The sequence below is a fragment of the Portunus trituberculatus genome, chromosome 15 (genome assembly GCF_017591435.1).
Source record: "Portunus trituberculatus isolate SZX2019 chromosome 15, ASM1759143v1, whole genome shotgun sequence".
Lineage (NCBI taxonomy): Eukaryota > Metazoa > Arthropoda > Malacostraca > Decapoda > Portunidae > Portunus > Portunus trituberculatus.
Window position 1 is genome coordinate 290,405 of NC_059269.1, and position 14,782 is coordinate 305,186.

The 14,782-nt window shown below is 38.3% G+C and overlaps 1 protein-coding gene across 1 annotated transcript in view; it reads left to right on the plus strand.

The window, feature by feature from the left end:
• LOC123503940 (RAC-beta serine/threonine-protein kinase-like) overlaps positions 1–14,782 on the plus strand; it is a 147,220-nt gene that overhangs the window by 104,387 nt on the left and 28,051 nt on the right. The window contains exons 11-12 of the mRNA XM_045254065.1: positions 1,205–1,342; positions 2,120–2,284. Of these exons, the coding sequence (XP_045110000.1) occupies positions 1,205–1,342; positions 2,120–2,284 (303 nt within the window). The remainder of the gene's footprint in view (positions 1–1,204; positions 1,343–2,119; positions 2,285–14,782) is intronic.

The following is a 14,782-nucleotide window of genomic DNA, read 5'->3' on the forward strand; positions in this document are numbered from 1 at the left end:
GCTATTAGTTTTCTTGCCTCTCACGTGTCTGTGAATAATATCCAGCTTCACTTTGAGAGTAAGAGACTTCCTGGTCTTCTTAGCAATGCTAGGCGACATTGCAGGGCGTTTTGGTGTTAAGTTGAGCGAGGGAAGACGAACCGCTGCTGACGCTGTTATTGTTTTGAACAGGGGAGTGAGTGGTGTGCGTGTTTTCCACGAGAGGTGCTGGTGTATTCAAAAGCCTGTTGGCTTGCGTGACACAGTGGGGCTTTCAAACTTAGAAAAAATGACCTGGATGAAACTTCGTTAAAGTGAGTTTGGTGTTCGTTAAATGAGCAGATGGTAGTAAAATGAAACCTTCGTTGTAGCAAAATTTTGTTGTGTGAACCTTCGTTAAGCGGGGGTTGCCTGTATTAGGATGTCTCTGAGGAAGACATGCAACTAGTTCAAGTGCAGATATATGAAGTTCAGGCATTGGTTACTAGTACCTTGTTCAGGAAGATTTGAAATGTTCCTGTTCTCCTTAAAGCAGGGAGCTGGAAGTGTATGTGAACCTTTGTCTCTTTTTACAGACTGTCCTCAATTGCAGGATTAGATTCCTGACACCCTGTCGGTAATCAACATCCAGATATGCTTTGCATAAATCAAGATACATATTGTAGAGATATCTGTTTTAAAAAAATTTCTTTTAGTCATCATCTTCATCTCTTATATTTTTATACTTTCACATAATTCACAAGCATTTCTCTTGCTCTTTTTCCTATTATGCCTGACCCCCTTTCATTCATCCTTTCAAACTCACACTCAATCTTTATTTTCCATCTATTTTTTTTTTTTGTAGAGTAACACATCCAACATCAATCTCTCATATCTTTATAAATGAAAATTCTTGTTTAGATTACATACCAATTAATTTGCTAAATATTTGGCTTTAGGATACATTCTTATTCACCATTGTAGTGTAAAAGTACACTGAAAGGGAGGAGGCAAGCAAGTCTGCTATTTAGAAGGAATTCTTACAGTACAAGAAATAGATTGAAGGGATTTGTTTATTCCTTGGTAATACTTATTTTTTGTTGTAGCCTCATTCTTTGATGTCACTTTAGTTGCAAAGGGAAATGCAAATTACATATATTTTGTAAATTTTTTTTTTTAAATTCATATGAATTTTTTATCTGAAAAAAGGGTACATTTTGAAGATCTAAAATTTTTACTTTTGCAGGTGCTTGGAGAAAATGATTATGGACGAAGTGTTGACTGGTGGGGCTATGGAGTGTGCCTGTATGAGATGATGGTTGGCCGCCTCCCGTTCTATGACAAAGACCATGACAAGTTATTCCAGCTCATTGTTTGTGAAGATGTAAGATCATTTGCATTTCTTTGACATGATTTCTTTTTCTTTAATTACAGATGATCTCCTTGCATTCCCTAAGGACACTTGGATATATTTAATCAAGTCCTGGTGACTTGAATTTCTTTAGTTAATCTATCTTCTTTTCTACCATCTCCCTAGTTAAGTGAATATCTGTTAGTTTTTTACTCTCTTCTGCTCTGAAAATCTGTTCACTATCAGGAATTTCCTGCATGTTTTCCTGAGTGAAGACAGTAAAAAATAATTGTTCATAGTTTCCTGAATCTCCTCCCCATTAGTTGCCTTTAAAGGGCCTATTTCTTCTCTAGTTGTTGTCTCATACACCTGAAAAAATCATTTGAGGTTTGTCTTTGCATGGCTGGCTATCTTCAGCTGATAATTGCTTTTGGCTTTCCTCCTTAACCTCTTAATTGTTCTAACTAATTCGTTATATTTGTGCCTTAAAACCTCATCGCCTGGTTTTAATCTTTTATATATGTTTTTCTTCCATCTTAGTTTGCCCTTGGCCAATGTGTCTCCTTCATAAAAAAAAAAAAAGTATGTATATCCTATAGTGAATGGAATTTTCAAGAACTAATCACCTTAATTTTAGTATAACTAGTTTTATGTATTCATTAATCATTCTCTCTCTCTCTCTCTCTCTCTCTCTCTCTCTCTCTCTCTCTCTCTCTCTCTCTCTCTCTCTCTCTCTCTCTCTCTCTCTCTCTCTCTCTCTCTCTCTCTCTCTCTCTCTCTCTCTCTCTCTCTCCAAAATTTTCTGCTCAGGTTCGTTTCCCAAAGACCATCTCGCAGGAAGCCCGAGATCTTCTCAAGGGTCTGCTCCACAAGGATCCCAACAAGCGCCTTGGAGGAGGACCAGGTGATGCTAAAGAAGTACAAGCCCATCCATTCTACATTACCATCAACTGGAAACTTTTAGAAGAGAAGAAAGTAAGACATGAATTTTCCTGTTGATAGATGCATGGGTGACTAAAGATTTTCTTTGTTTTTTTTTATGTAAAAGAAGGGCATGGCATGTCTTAAAATGAATGGTATTAATCCCTTGAGTACCATGACACATTTCCATATTCATTCTGCTTACTATTTGGTAATTTTGTACAGCTTGAGAAACTTATGTGGGGACTTAAAATATATAGTAAAGACTGTGGTCAATAATCTTCTGATTCCATAGATCCTTCCTGATGTCAATAAAATGGTCTAATCACACACAAATCTCAAGGTAAAAATGTGTCCCAGTACTGAAGTGGTTATCATCTTATTTTTATCAGCCTTCAGAATGTAATCTAAGACCTCTTGATAATATTTCAAATACAGTGATACTTTAATTCATCTCATGACAGAGCTCATAACTCAAAACAGTTTACACCATTGGAATGAATTGAAATGCCATAAATCTATTCTATCCTCCCAAAAGACACATAACTCATTTTTTCTGTGTGTTTGTTTTTAGGTAAGAAAAGGTATTCATAAATAACAAGTATTATATAAAAATATCGTAAAACATAACAAAAGTGAATGTAAATAGACAACCTGGTTTTATAAAGTATATTTACATCAGAGGTCAGATGACTTGGGCTAACAGATGATGCTGGTGTAGGTGGAAGATGAAGGAGGTAAAGAAAGGAGAAGGGAGGAATTTTGTATCATGCTTTATCTGTCACTTGTGTTTGCTATGAACTCTTGCCTTATCCCTCAATGTAACTTACTCTTTACACTCTTAATGCTACCTTATTGTTGAGCTTAATTGCTACAACTTCTTTTACCTCACTTTTGCTCATCTTAATTTTCTTTACTGCTTTTTCCCTCTTTTCCCTCTTTCATATGCAGGGCATTTCACAAAATAGCCATCTAAGGAGGTTTGTATCATCCTCAGTTTCAGAATGCTTTCAGAAGTGAGCCAGTTATATGTCATTACATAGAAACACTTTCTTAGGATCCATGCACAGATAAAAGAAATTTGGTTGAATAATTGCACAAAAAGCACAAAATGCTGATGTTAGCACAACACAAGAAAACAGTACCACATTAACTTAACACTTCAGATGTGGGATACTGGGCAGTCATTGCACCAGCTACCATACCTGGAGCCTAGTAACTCTCAACTAATTTTTAAAAGTTTTGCTGCTAATATGACTACTAAATCAGCATCAGTAGCATGCAAGCTTTTTAACCATTGAAGGAGTGGATGCAGGTAAGGACAGTTTGTGTTTTAGATATTTTTAACCTTTAAAGTATGGTGATTGTTTCAGGACGATTGTAGCATCGCGTGCGGAGGGGCGGGGATCATTTCGGGAATCATGACTTTTCCATGCTAAATGTTTGAATCTCTCCCCCTCACTATTGATCATAGGGCAAGTGGAGGTATCTGGCATCTTTTCTCGCTCGCCTCCTTGAGCCTTGAGACATATGTTCCCACACAGTAGGTCATATTTTCCCATTTCGAGGTGACATCTGGCAACCCTTGTGACCTGGAGGGAGGAAATGGTACTCCGAGTGATGTTGTGAGTGTTACTCGGTAGTGACATTGAGGACAGTGATGAAAATGAAGACATTGATTTTTTTTATTGAGACAGAAGAAAGTGAAGACTCCATTAGAGATTCTGGTAGTGATCTGGGAGACAGAGACCAACCCTCACAGTGACGTTCATAAACCTCCTCACGTACTCCCCTCGAGCAATGCCCTGGTGTGTGTCACCCATGGATGCCTCTACAGGACTGTGCTTGTTGGCCAAGTCACGTGAATCCCATTGCTAATAAGAGTTGCCAGATTCCAATTATTATAGAAATCCACAATACTTGTAATATGTGGTTTCTTTTTCTTTTCCTGTTTTGCACATCATTTCATATATTTAAGTTTGCATTTTCATGACATGAAAGTGCAAAAGTTCCTATTTTTATGTCAAATTCAAATGCCCGAAAGGAGAGAGAGAGAGAGAGAGAGAGAGAGAGAGAGAGAGAGAGAGAGAGAGAGAGAGAGAGAGAGAACATGTGCACTGTGTTATCAGAGTTTGGGGGGTATTTCTTAGTGGTGGGTTCTGCCAGGGGTTGAGGGAGAATTTTTTGATATGCATTAACTTTGCTCTCAGAGGTCATAAAATGTTGAAAACTACATCATGGTACTCAGAATAACACAAGGAAATATGCTTTTATAAGGAAAAAAAATCTTTTAGCATTTTTGACAGGTGTGAATTTTCCCCGCTGTAACAGATGGAAAGTAAATCAGCTCCCCATACTTTAAGGATTAAGGAGCTTACAGGATGGAATTGTGCAGGATGGAATTGTGGACAGGGTAGAAGGTGGATTGGGTGAAAACAAGCTGAAGTAACTACAAAATGAATAGAAACAGGAACAGGAAGAGGAAAAAGTTCAATTTTCGGAGGTTGTAAAGAGACAGATTCAGGAAAACACAAAAGTTTCTGTAATTGAAGTAATTAAAGAGAAAGAAGACCTGGTGCAGGATACAGTGGGTAAGAAAAAAAGCTTTGTTATTTTTTGGATAAAGGAAAAGAAAAATCCTAATAATTTCATGAGAGAATGTAAAGAGAGAATTGGCCAAAACTGTTATCAAACAAGTACAAGACAGCACACAAGAACTAGACCAGGAGGTGGAGGAAGTGATCACGCTAGGAAGATACAGTGAAGGGGTAGGAGACCAGTAAAGATCCTAAGTGGCTGTAGAGGAAATTATGGCCAGAAAAGAGAAGCTGGCCGATGATACTGAACACAATGATATATGGATAAAAAGAGATAAGAACTTAGAGGAGAAGGAAAAGGAGAAAGTGCTAAGAAGTGAAGCTAAGAAAAAAAAAAAAACAAGAAAAGGACAGATACAGAAAGAGAATTTTTACTGGAGATTTCTGGATATGAGACTAAATAAGTGGTATTTACGGAAGAAAGAGGAGGTCGTGGAGGAGGCAAGAAATTAAGAGATACTTATACTAATATAGATGGGTTGTTATCCAGCATGTTAGAGGTTAGGGATTATTTGAAAGAGAAAAAGCCGGATGTAATGTGCATCGTTGAAACAAAATTTAGAGAGAAGTTCCATGTCAACTTTAAAGAGGAGGGATATAATAGCTAGAGGAGAGACAGGAAGTACTAAGGGGTGGGAAGGAGTGCTAATAGTGGTTCGTGATAATATATGTGTGGAGGATGTGCAATATGGAGAGGACAAAGTGGAAGTAATGGGAGTAACAATCAAAAGAGAGGAATTGAAGAAGAGAAAAATTATAGCTGCATATGTACCACCTAAGACAAATACATGGGGAACTGAAGAACATAAAGATAAGCAAAGAGAGGTGATAAAGTGCCTAGATAACATGATAAGAGGAGATAGAAGAAAGAATACTTTTAGTTGGAGATTTTAACTGCAAAAAGTAAACTGGAGAGAGATGGAAGTAATGGATAATGCCAGGCAGTGGAGTGAGGAAGTGTTATAGTTGACTATGGTTAATGTAATGGACCAGTGGGTAGAGGAGTCAACAAGGTACAGGGGGGAAGAAGAACCATCGTTGCTTGACCTAGTATTCACAAACAACTAGAGCCCCATCCAATCATACAATACCTTAGTCCAATGGGGAAAAGTGATCATGTGACATAAGAGATGCAAATTCAGGAGGAAGATGTGATAAGTTACAGAGATGATTACAAAGGAGAGAAATGAAATCATGCAAGAGTGGATTTTGAAAAATTAAAGATTTATTTTGCTGATATTGAGTGGAGAAATATTATGTACAGAAAGACAGCACAAGGGAAATATGACATTCTTACAGAAATATAATAAAGGAGTAAAAAATTTGTTCCTGTTTATAGAGTTAAGAAAAAAATACATGCTTGGTAGAATGCTACATGCATACAAGCTAAAAAGGCAAAAGATAAAGTGTGGAAGAAACTGATAAAACTGAGAAATTACTATAACACATGGCAGTGCAAGGATGCCAGAAATGAGAGTAAAGAGAGAGGAAGAAAGAAACTTTGAGCAAGATGTGGTGAATAAAGCAAAGACAAACCCAAACTTTTCTACAAGTTTATGAAAGGCAAAACAAAGAATAAGGAAACAATTAAAGAAGGGAAGATATACCAAACAGAGAAGGAAATGTGTGAAATAATGAATGAGAGCTTCAAAACGGTGTTCACTGCAGAAAAAGATTTCACAGAACTTAATTGAACATTGCATTGTCAAGGATTACAGGAGATTGCAGTGCACAAAGAGGATGTTGGAAGATTATTGGACAAGTTGGAAGTCAGAAAAGCAATTGGGCCTGATGGTGTATCAGGCTGGGTGTTAAAAGAATGTTAAGAGCAATTACTGGATCCAATTTGGAAAATAATTACAAATTCAATAAATGAAGGGAAAGTTCTACTAGAATGGAAGAGAGCCAATGTAATTCTGATAATTAAAGGAGGTAAGGTAACTGAACCACTAAACTACAGACCAGTGTCACTTACAAGTGTCTTGGGGAAGTTATATGAAATAATTATCAAAGAAAAATGGGTTAAATTTCTAGAAGAGGAGCAAGTCATGATGAACTGACAATTTGGGTTCAGGACAGGGCGGTCATGTGTATCAAACTTATCAAGCTTCTACTCGAGAGTTATTGCAGGACTTGAAAATAGAGATGGATGGGTGGACACAGTATACTTGGACATTAAAAAGGCTTTTGATAAAGTCCCTCATGGAAGACTACTTTGGAAGCTAGAGAACATAGGAGGACTGTGAGGAACTTTGCTAGAATGGACAAGAGATTATTTAGAGGATAGGGAAATGAGAAGTGTGATCAGAGTACATACTCATCTTGGGGTAAAGTAACTGGCGGAGCCACAAGGGTCAGCGTTAGCCCCCATTATGTTTCAGATTTATGTAAACGACATTCACATTGGGGTAAACAGTTATATAAATTTATTTGCTGATGATGCAAAGCTGCTAAGAGTTATCAAAACCAGAGAGGACTGTCTGCTGGTGCAGTAAGATTTAAACAAGATCTATGAGTGGAGCAGGAAGTGAAAATTGGAGTTTGATCCCAAGAAATGCCATATAATGGAACTAGGAAAGAGTAAGGGAAGACCAGTATGGAACTATTTGATGAGAGGAACAAATAATGATTAGAGAGGAAAAGATATATGACTGATCATACAGGAAAATCTAAGCCCTGAAAAACACATAAGCAAGATATTTGGACTATCATATAAATTGTTGACTAATATGAGAGTGGCATTTCAATATATGAGCAAAAATATGATGAAAAAAATCATCACAAGCATGATACGTGCAAGGCTGGAATATGCAGCATTGGTGTAGTCTCCGAACTCTAAAAAGGATACAAGAAGATTGGAAAGGATACAAAAGATTGCTACAAAGATGGTACTGGAATTATAGGACCTAACATATGAAGAACGAGTGAAGGAAATGGGACTGCCAACTTTACAAGATAGAAGAGAATGTGGGGACCTAATAACAATGTACAAGTTAGTTATTGGTAGAAAAGATATATAAAGAAGACCTGGAGCTGTTAACAGAAGAAGATGGAAAAACAAGAGGACATGAAAAGATCAGGATAAGGCAGTGTGTGAAGGATATTGGAAAATACAGTTTTTCACACATAATGGTGGAAAAGTGGAATGCATTGGATAATGAAGTTGTTACAGCACATAATGTGCATAACTTTAAAGAAAAATTGGATAAATGGAGACATGGAGACAGGACACTATGAGTCCCACTCGAACACTGTACAATACAAGCAGGTAAGTACAACTAGGTAAATACACACACACATACCACCCTTCTCCTCTAACTTCCATAGTAATCTTGCCACATGCAAGATTACTATGGAAATTAGAGGAGAAGGGTGGCTTAAAAGGAAGCACATTGAGATGGATAGAAAATTATTTGAGGAGGAGAAATAAGGACGGTAGTTAAAGATATGAAGTCCAAGTGGAGAGCAGTAGAAAGCGGAGTGCCACAGGGGTCAGTATTGGCACCAATACTTTTCCTCATTTATATTAACGACATGCCAGAAGGAGTGAACAGCTACATAAATCTGTTTGCAGATGATACGAAACTGTGCAGAGTTATAAAGCAAAAAGAGGATTGTGAAATACTGCAAGAAGACCTAAATAAGATCTGGGAATGGAGTAAAAAGTGGAAAATGGAATTCAATGTGAACGAAAGCCATGTCATGGAAATGGGAAAGAATGAAAGACGACCTGTGGGAATCTATAAGATGGGAGATGGAGTAGAACTGGAGAAAGTTAAAAAGGAAAAGGACTTAGGAGTGACGATGGAAGAAAATAATCAACCAGTAAGTCATATTGATAGAATTTTTAGAGAAACATAATTTGCTAAGGAATACTGGAATAGCATTTCACTACATGGACAAAGAAATGATGAAGAAATTGATAAGTACTATAATAAGACGCAGATTGGAATATGCAGGAGTAGTGTGGACCCTCATAAAAGAAACACATAAGGAAATTAGAGAGACTACAAAAAATGGCTACAAGAATGATTCCAGAATTTGAAGGGATGACATATGAGGAGAGACTAAAGGCTATGGATCTACCAACCCTGGAACAAAGAAGAGAGAGAGGAGACCTGCTACAAGTTTATAAATTGATCAACAGAATGGACCAAGTGGATAATGAGAAACTGATCCTGAGAGAAGAATATGACATCCGAAGCACAAGATCGCATAGTAAAAAGCTGAGAAAAGGAAGATGTCTGAGAGATGTTAAAAAATGTAGTTTCCTGCAAAGATGTATTGAGACGTGGAACAGTTTAAACGAAGAAGTAGTGTCTGCAACGAGTGTGCATAATTCTAAAGTAAGATTGGATAAGTGTAGATATGGAAACAGGGCCACACGAGCATAAAGCCCAGGCCCTGTAAAACTACAACTAGGTACAACTAGGTAAATACACACACACACATACACACACACACACACACATAGTGGTGTACGTACCACCTAAGACAAATGCATGGTCAGTACAGGAATATGAAGAAATGATAAGTGATACAGGAACATGTCTGGAAGAAATGTTGGGTGGCTGTGAACGAACTATAATGATGGGAGATTTTAATTGTAAAGAGGTGTGTTGGGAGGACTGGTCAATGGAAGGATCAGAGACAACATGGGGAAATACACTATTGACACTGGCAATGGAAAATGTGTTAACTCAGTGGGTCAAAGAAGATACTAGGTTTGGAGGAGAGGGAGCATCGTCAAGACTGGACTTGGTCTTTAGTACAGAGCCAATGGTCATTGAGGAGATGAGGGTGGAGTGCCCTTTAGCAAAGAGTGATCATGCAGTTTTGGAGTTCAAGGTGATAGACGAAGAGAAATCTAGAAGAAATGAAGAATATAAAGTGGGAAGATGGAATTATGCCAAGACAGATTTTGGAAACCTAAAGAAATTCTTTCAAGAGACAAATTGGATGAAATTCAAGAGTGCTAAGGAGCAAATGAAAAGTGGAAGGAATTTATAAAATATACAAAGAAGGTGAGAAAAATTTGTACCAATAAGACAACATAGAAGTTGGAAAGCAGGACTGGTTTAACGATAGATGTGAAAAGGCTAGAACAAGAAAAGAGGATGCATGGAAGAGGTGGAGAAGGAAAAGACGGATTAAGCAGTGGGAAAGTTACAAAAGAGCAAGAAATGAATATGTGTTGATTAGAAGAGAAGAAAGAAAGAAACAAGAAAAGGATATAATTGATAAATGTAAAGACCAACCAAGGCTTTTTTACAGACATGTGAACAACAACATCAAAAATAGAAAGTATTGAAAGTTTAGAAGTAAATGGAGTATACAGTGAAGATCCCAGGGAAATGGCAGAGGCTATGAATGGATGCTTTCGGAAGGTATTCACAAAGGAGACTGCTTTTGACAAACCACTGGTAATGGAACAGAAAGGGATTATGAAGGAGTTTCAAGTAACGGTGGAGGAGATCAAGAACATGATGGGGAGTTTAGAAGTGAGAAAAGCTGTGGGACCTGATGGGGTATCAGGATGGATTTTAAGAGAATGCAGGGAGCAATTGGCAGAAAAAGTTTGTGAAGTAATTGATGCCTCATTAAGGGAAGGCGTAGTGCCCCAAGACTGGAAAAGAGCTAACATTGTCCCAATCTATAAATCAGGTAACAAGAGAGACCCATTGAACTATAGACCAGTGTCACTTACAAGTGTGGTAGCTAAGATGTGTGAGAGGGTGGTGAAGACTAGATGGACAGACTTCTTGGAGAAAAATGACATACTTTGTGAGTGTCAATTTGGTTTTAGGAAAGGGCGTTCATGCACGACAAACCTGATATGTTACTATTCGAGGGTGATAGATGTAATACAGGAAAGAGATGGTTGGGCTGATGGAATATATCTGGATTTAAAAAAGGCCTTTGATAAGGTACCACACCAGAGACTGATCTGGAAACTTGAAATGGTAGGAGGAGTGCATGGCAGTTTACTAAAATGGATGGAAGACTTTTGGTAGGAAGAGAAATGAGAACAATAATTAAGGACAGACCATCAGAATGGGGATTGGTGGAGAGTGGAGTTCCACAGGGATCAGTGTTGGCACCAGTAATGTTCGCAGTCTACATAAATGACATGGTGGATGGGGTGTCCAGTTATGTGAGCCTATTTGCAGACGATGCAAAATTGTTACGAAAAGTGAGATGTGACAAAGATTGCGAACTACTCCAGGAAGACTTGGACAGAATATGGAAATGGAGCTGTACATGGCAAATGGAGTTCAACACGACAAAATGCAAGAAAATAGAGTTTGGCAAGAGTGAAAGAAGAATCAGGAGTATGTACAAGATAGGAAATGAAGACATAAAACCAGTCATGAAGAAAAAGACCTTGGGGTGACAATTACCAATGACCTATCGCCAGAGAGACATATAAACAAAATAATTGGAGAAGTATTGAACTTATTGAGGAACATAAGAGTGGCGTTCGTATATCTAGATGAAGAAATGATGAAGAAAATAATTACTGCAATGATAAGACCGAGGCTTGAATATGCAACAATACAGTGGGCTCGAACTTAAAGAAACACATAAGGAAACTAGAGAAAGTACAGAGGGCTGCAACGAAAATGGTGCCTGACTTAAGAGATTTGACTTATGAAGACAGACTGAAAAGAATGCAACTTCCAACCCTGGAAAACAGAAGAAAGGGAGACCTGATAGCAATATACAGAGTGATGATTGGCATGGAAAAAATGGATAGGGAAGATCTGTGTATGTGGAATGGAAGAATGTCGAGAGGGCATGGGAAAAACTAAAATGGCCACTTATAGGAGAGATGTGAAAAATATAGCTTCCCTCATAGAAGGGTGGAAGCATGGAATAGTTTAGACGTGGAAGTGGTCAACGCAAGGAATATTCATGATTTTAAGAAAAAGCTGGACATTAATAGATATGGAGACGGGACAACACGAGCATAGCTCTTTTCCCGTATGTTACAATTAGGTAAATACAATTAGGTAAATACACACACACACACACACACACACACACACACACACACACACACACACACACACACACACACACACACACACACACACAGTGACGACTGTTCAAGATGGAAAAAAAAAAAAGTACTCCAGTTAGGGTTACACTGCCAAGTGTAATCTCTCAAACCTTTGCTAACAACTCCACCTTGGATGATTCTGGGCTTGTTTCTCCCTCTCCTCCCTCTGACTATTTCATACCTACAATTGAAATTCTTTGTAATGTTGATTTCCATGCCCTCGCTGGCCTAAACCCTCGGAAGGCTTTTTTGGACCTGATGGTGTCCCTCCTATTGTTCCCAAAATCTGTGCTTCCGTGCTTGCACCTTGCCTGGCCAAACTCTTTCAACTATGTTTCTTGCCTTCTACCTTTCCTTCTTGCTGTAAGTTTGCCTACATTCAGCCTGTTCCTAAAAAGGGTGACTGTTCTAATCCCTCTAACTACCATCCTGTAGGTTTAAACTCTTGCTTGTCTAAAGGTTTTGCATCTATCCTCAATAGGAAGATTCTTAAACATCTTTCACTTCTCAATCTTCTATCTGATCGCCAGTATGACTTCCGTCAAGGTTGCTCTACTGGTGATCTTCTGGCGTTCCTTACTGAGTCTTGGTCATCCTCTTTTAGAGATTTCAGTGAAACTTTTGCTGTTGCATTAGACATATCAAAAGCTTTTGATAAAGTTTGGCACAAAGCTGTGATTTCAAAACTGCCCTCCTACAGTTTCTATCCTTCTCTCTGCAACTTTATCTCAAGTTTCCTTTTTGACCGTTCTATTGCTGCTGTGGTAGAAGGCCACTGTTCTTCTAAATCAATTAACAGTGGTGTTCCTGAGGGTTCTGTCCAATCACCCACTCTATTTCTATTATTCATTAATGACCTTAACCAAACTTCTTGCCCTATCCACTCCTATGCTGATGATACCACCCTGCATCTTTCCACATCCTTTCAGAGACAATCAACCCTTCAGGAAGTCAACAGATCATGTAGAGACACCACAGAATGCCTGACTTCTGATCTCTCTAAGATGCCTGATTGGGGCAGAGAAAACTTAGTAGTTTCCAATGCCTCGAAAACTTAATTCCTCCATCTATCAACTCGACACAACCTTTCAGACATCTATCCTCCATCTTCAATGACACTCAACTGTCTCCCTCTTCCACACTGAATATCCTTGGTCTGTCCTTTACTCATAATCTTAATTGGAAAGTTCACATCTCATCTCTTGCTATAACAGCTTCTATTAAATTAGGCATTCTGCTGCGTCTACACCAGTTTTCTCACCCCTCCAACTGCTAACTCTGTACAAGAGCCTTATCCGTCCTTGTATGGAGTACTCTTCATATGTTTAGGGGTTCCACTTATACAGCTTTATTAGATAGGGCGGAATGAAAAGCTTTTTGTTTCATCAACCTACCTCCTCTGACTGACTGTCTTCATCCTCTTTCTCATCATTGAAATGTTGCATCTCTTTCTATCTTTTATCACTTTTTTCATGCTAACTGTTCTACTGATCTTGCTAACTGCATGCCTCCCCTCCTCCTGCAGCCTCATTGCACAAGGCTTTCTTCTTCCTCTCATCCCTATTCAGTCTAACCCTCTAATACAAGACTTAACCATTATTCTCAATCATTCATATCTTTCACTGGTAAACTCAGGAACTCCCTGCCTGCTTCTGTATTTCCATCTTCCTATGACCTAACTCATTTTAAGAGAGAGGTGTCAAGACATTTGTCCCAGGCTTTTGACTAATTCTTTCATATCTTTTATGGAGACTGCAATTCCAGTGGGCCTTTTTTTCTAAGATTTTTTTTGTCCTTGGCATTTCTCCCACTTACATTAAAAACAGATATTTATGTATATCTATCTATCTATCTATCTATCTATCTATCTATCTATATATATATATATATATATATATATATATATATATATATATATATATATATATATATATATATATGTTATAGGATATAAAGATATAAAAATCTAAAAGGAGGGTCCAGTCACACTCCTCTTTTGAAAGAGTTTAAGTCATAGGCAAAGTGATGGTAAATGAAGGAGTGAAGATACTGGTTAACTCTTGCAAAACATGAGAAGAGTCTTCTGCAGCCATAATTTTGTATATAATCAATATATATATATATATAACAAGGATAAAATATATATACAGTCAGCGAAAGTGTTGGCGTCCCGCCAAATAGTGGTGCTCATAGCAACAAGGATGATTTTGTTGGCTTGAGCAGGGCTCATACACGTGATGAAGTGTAAGTGTAACTGTCTCAGTGTGAGGCATTACTTCATACGGGCTGGGTATATCTGACTGTCTATGTTGCACCATGTGTTTTTTCTTACAAAGTTTGCATTGCTAACCTATCTTGTGCATAGCAATGGGGCCAAGGAAGGAGCTGACAAAAGATCAAATTGCACCTATAAGTACCCTGAGCCAAGTAGGAAAAGGAAATAAAGAAATTGCTGCTATCACGGGTGTTACACTCCGTAGTGTGCAGCGTTGGACAAAAAAATGCAGGGACGTGGGAGGGAGTGTTCCGCCGCCTTCTGAGAAGAAGAGGACTGGGAGGCCTCGTGTCACATCTACGAGGACCTTGAAGATACTGAAGTGTCAAGTGGACAATGAACCACGCATCAGTGCCAAAGAACTCAAGGAAAAGAACCCTAGGCTCCTTCAGGAAGTCTCAGTGCGAACAATTCAGAAACGCCTTTGTGACGACCTAAAATTCCGGTATCGTGCACCACGAAAGAAACCCATTTTAACAGCGGTACAAAAGAAGAAAAGGCAGTTGTTTTGCCGTAAACATTTAGCATGGGATCCAGAGAAGTGGAAAACAGTTCTCTGGTCTGATGAGGGAACTTTTACAGTGACTGGCAACCGAGGAAGGAAAGTTAGGCTACGT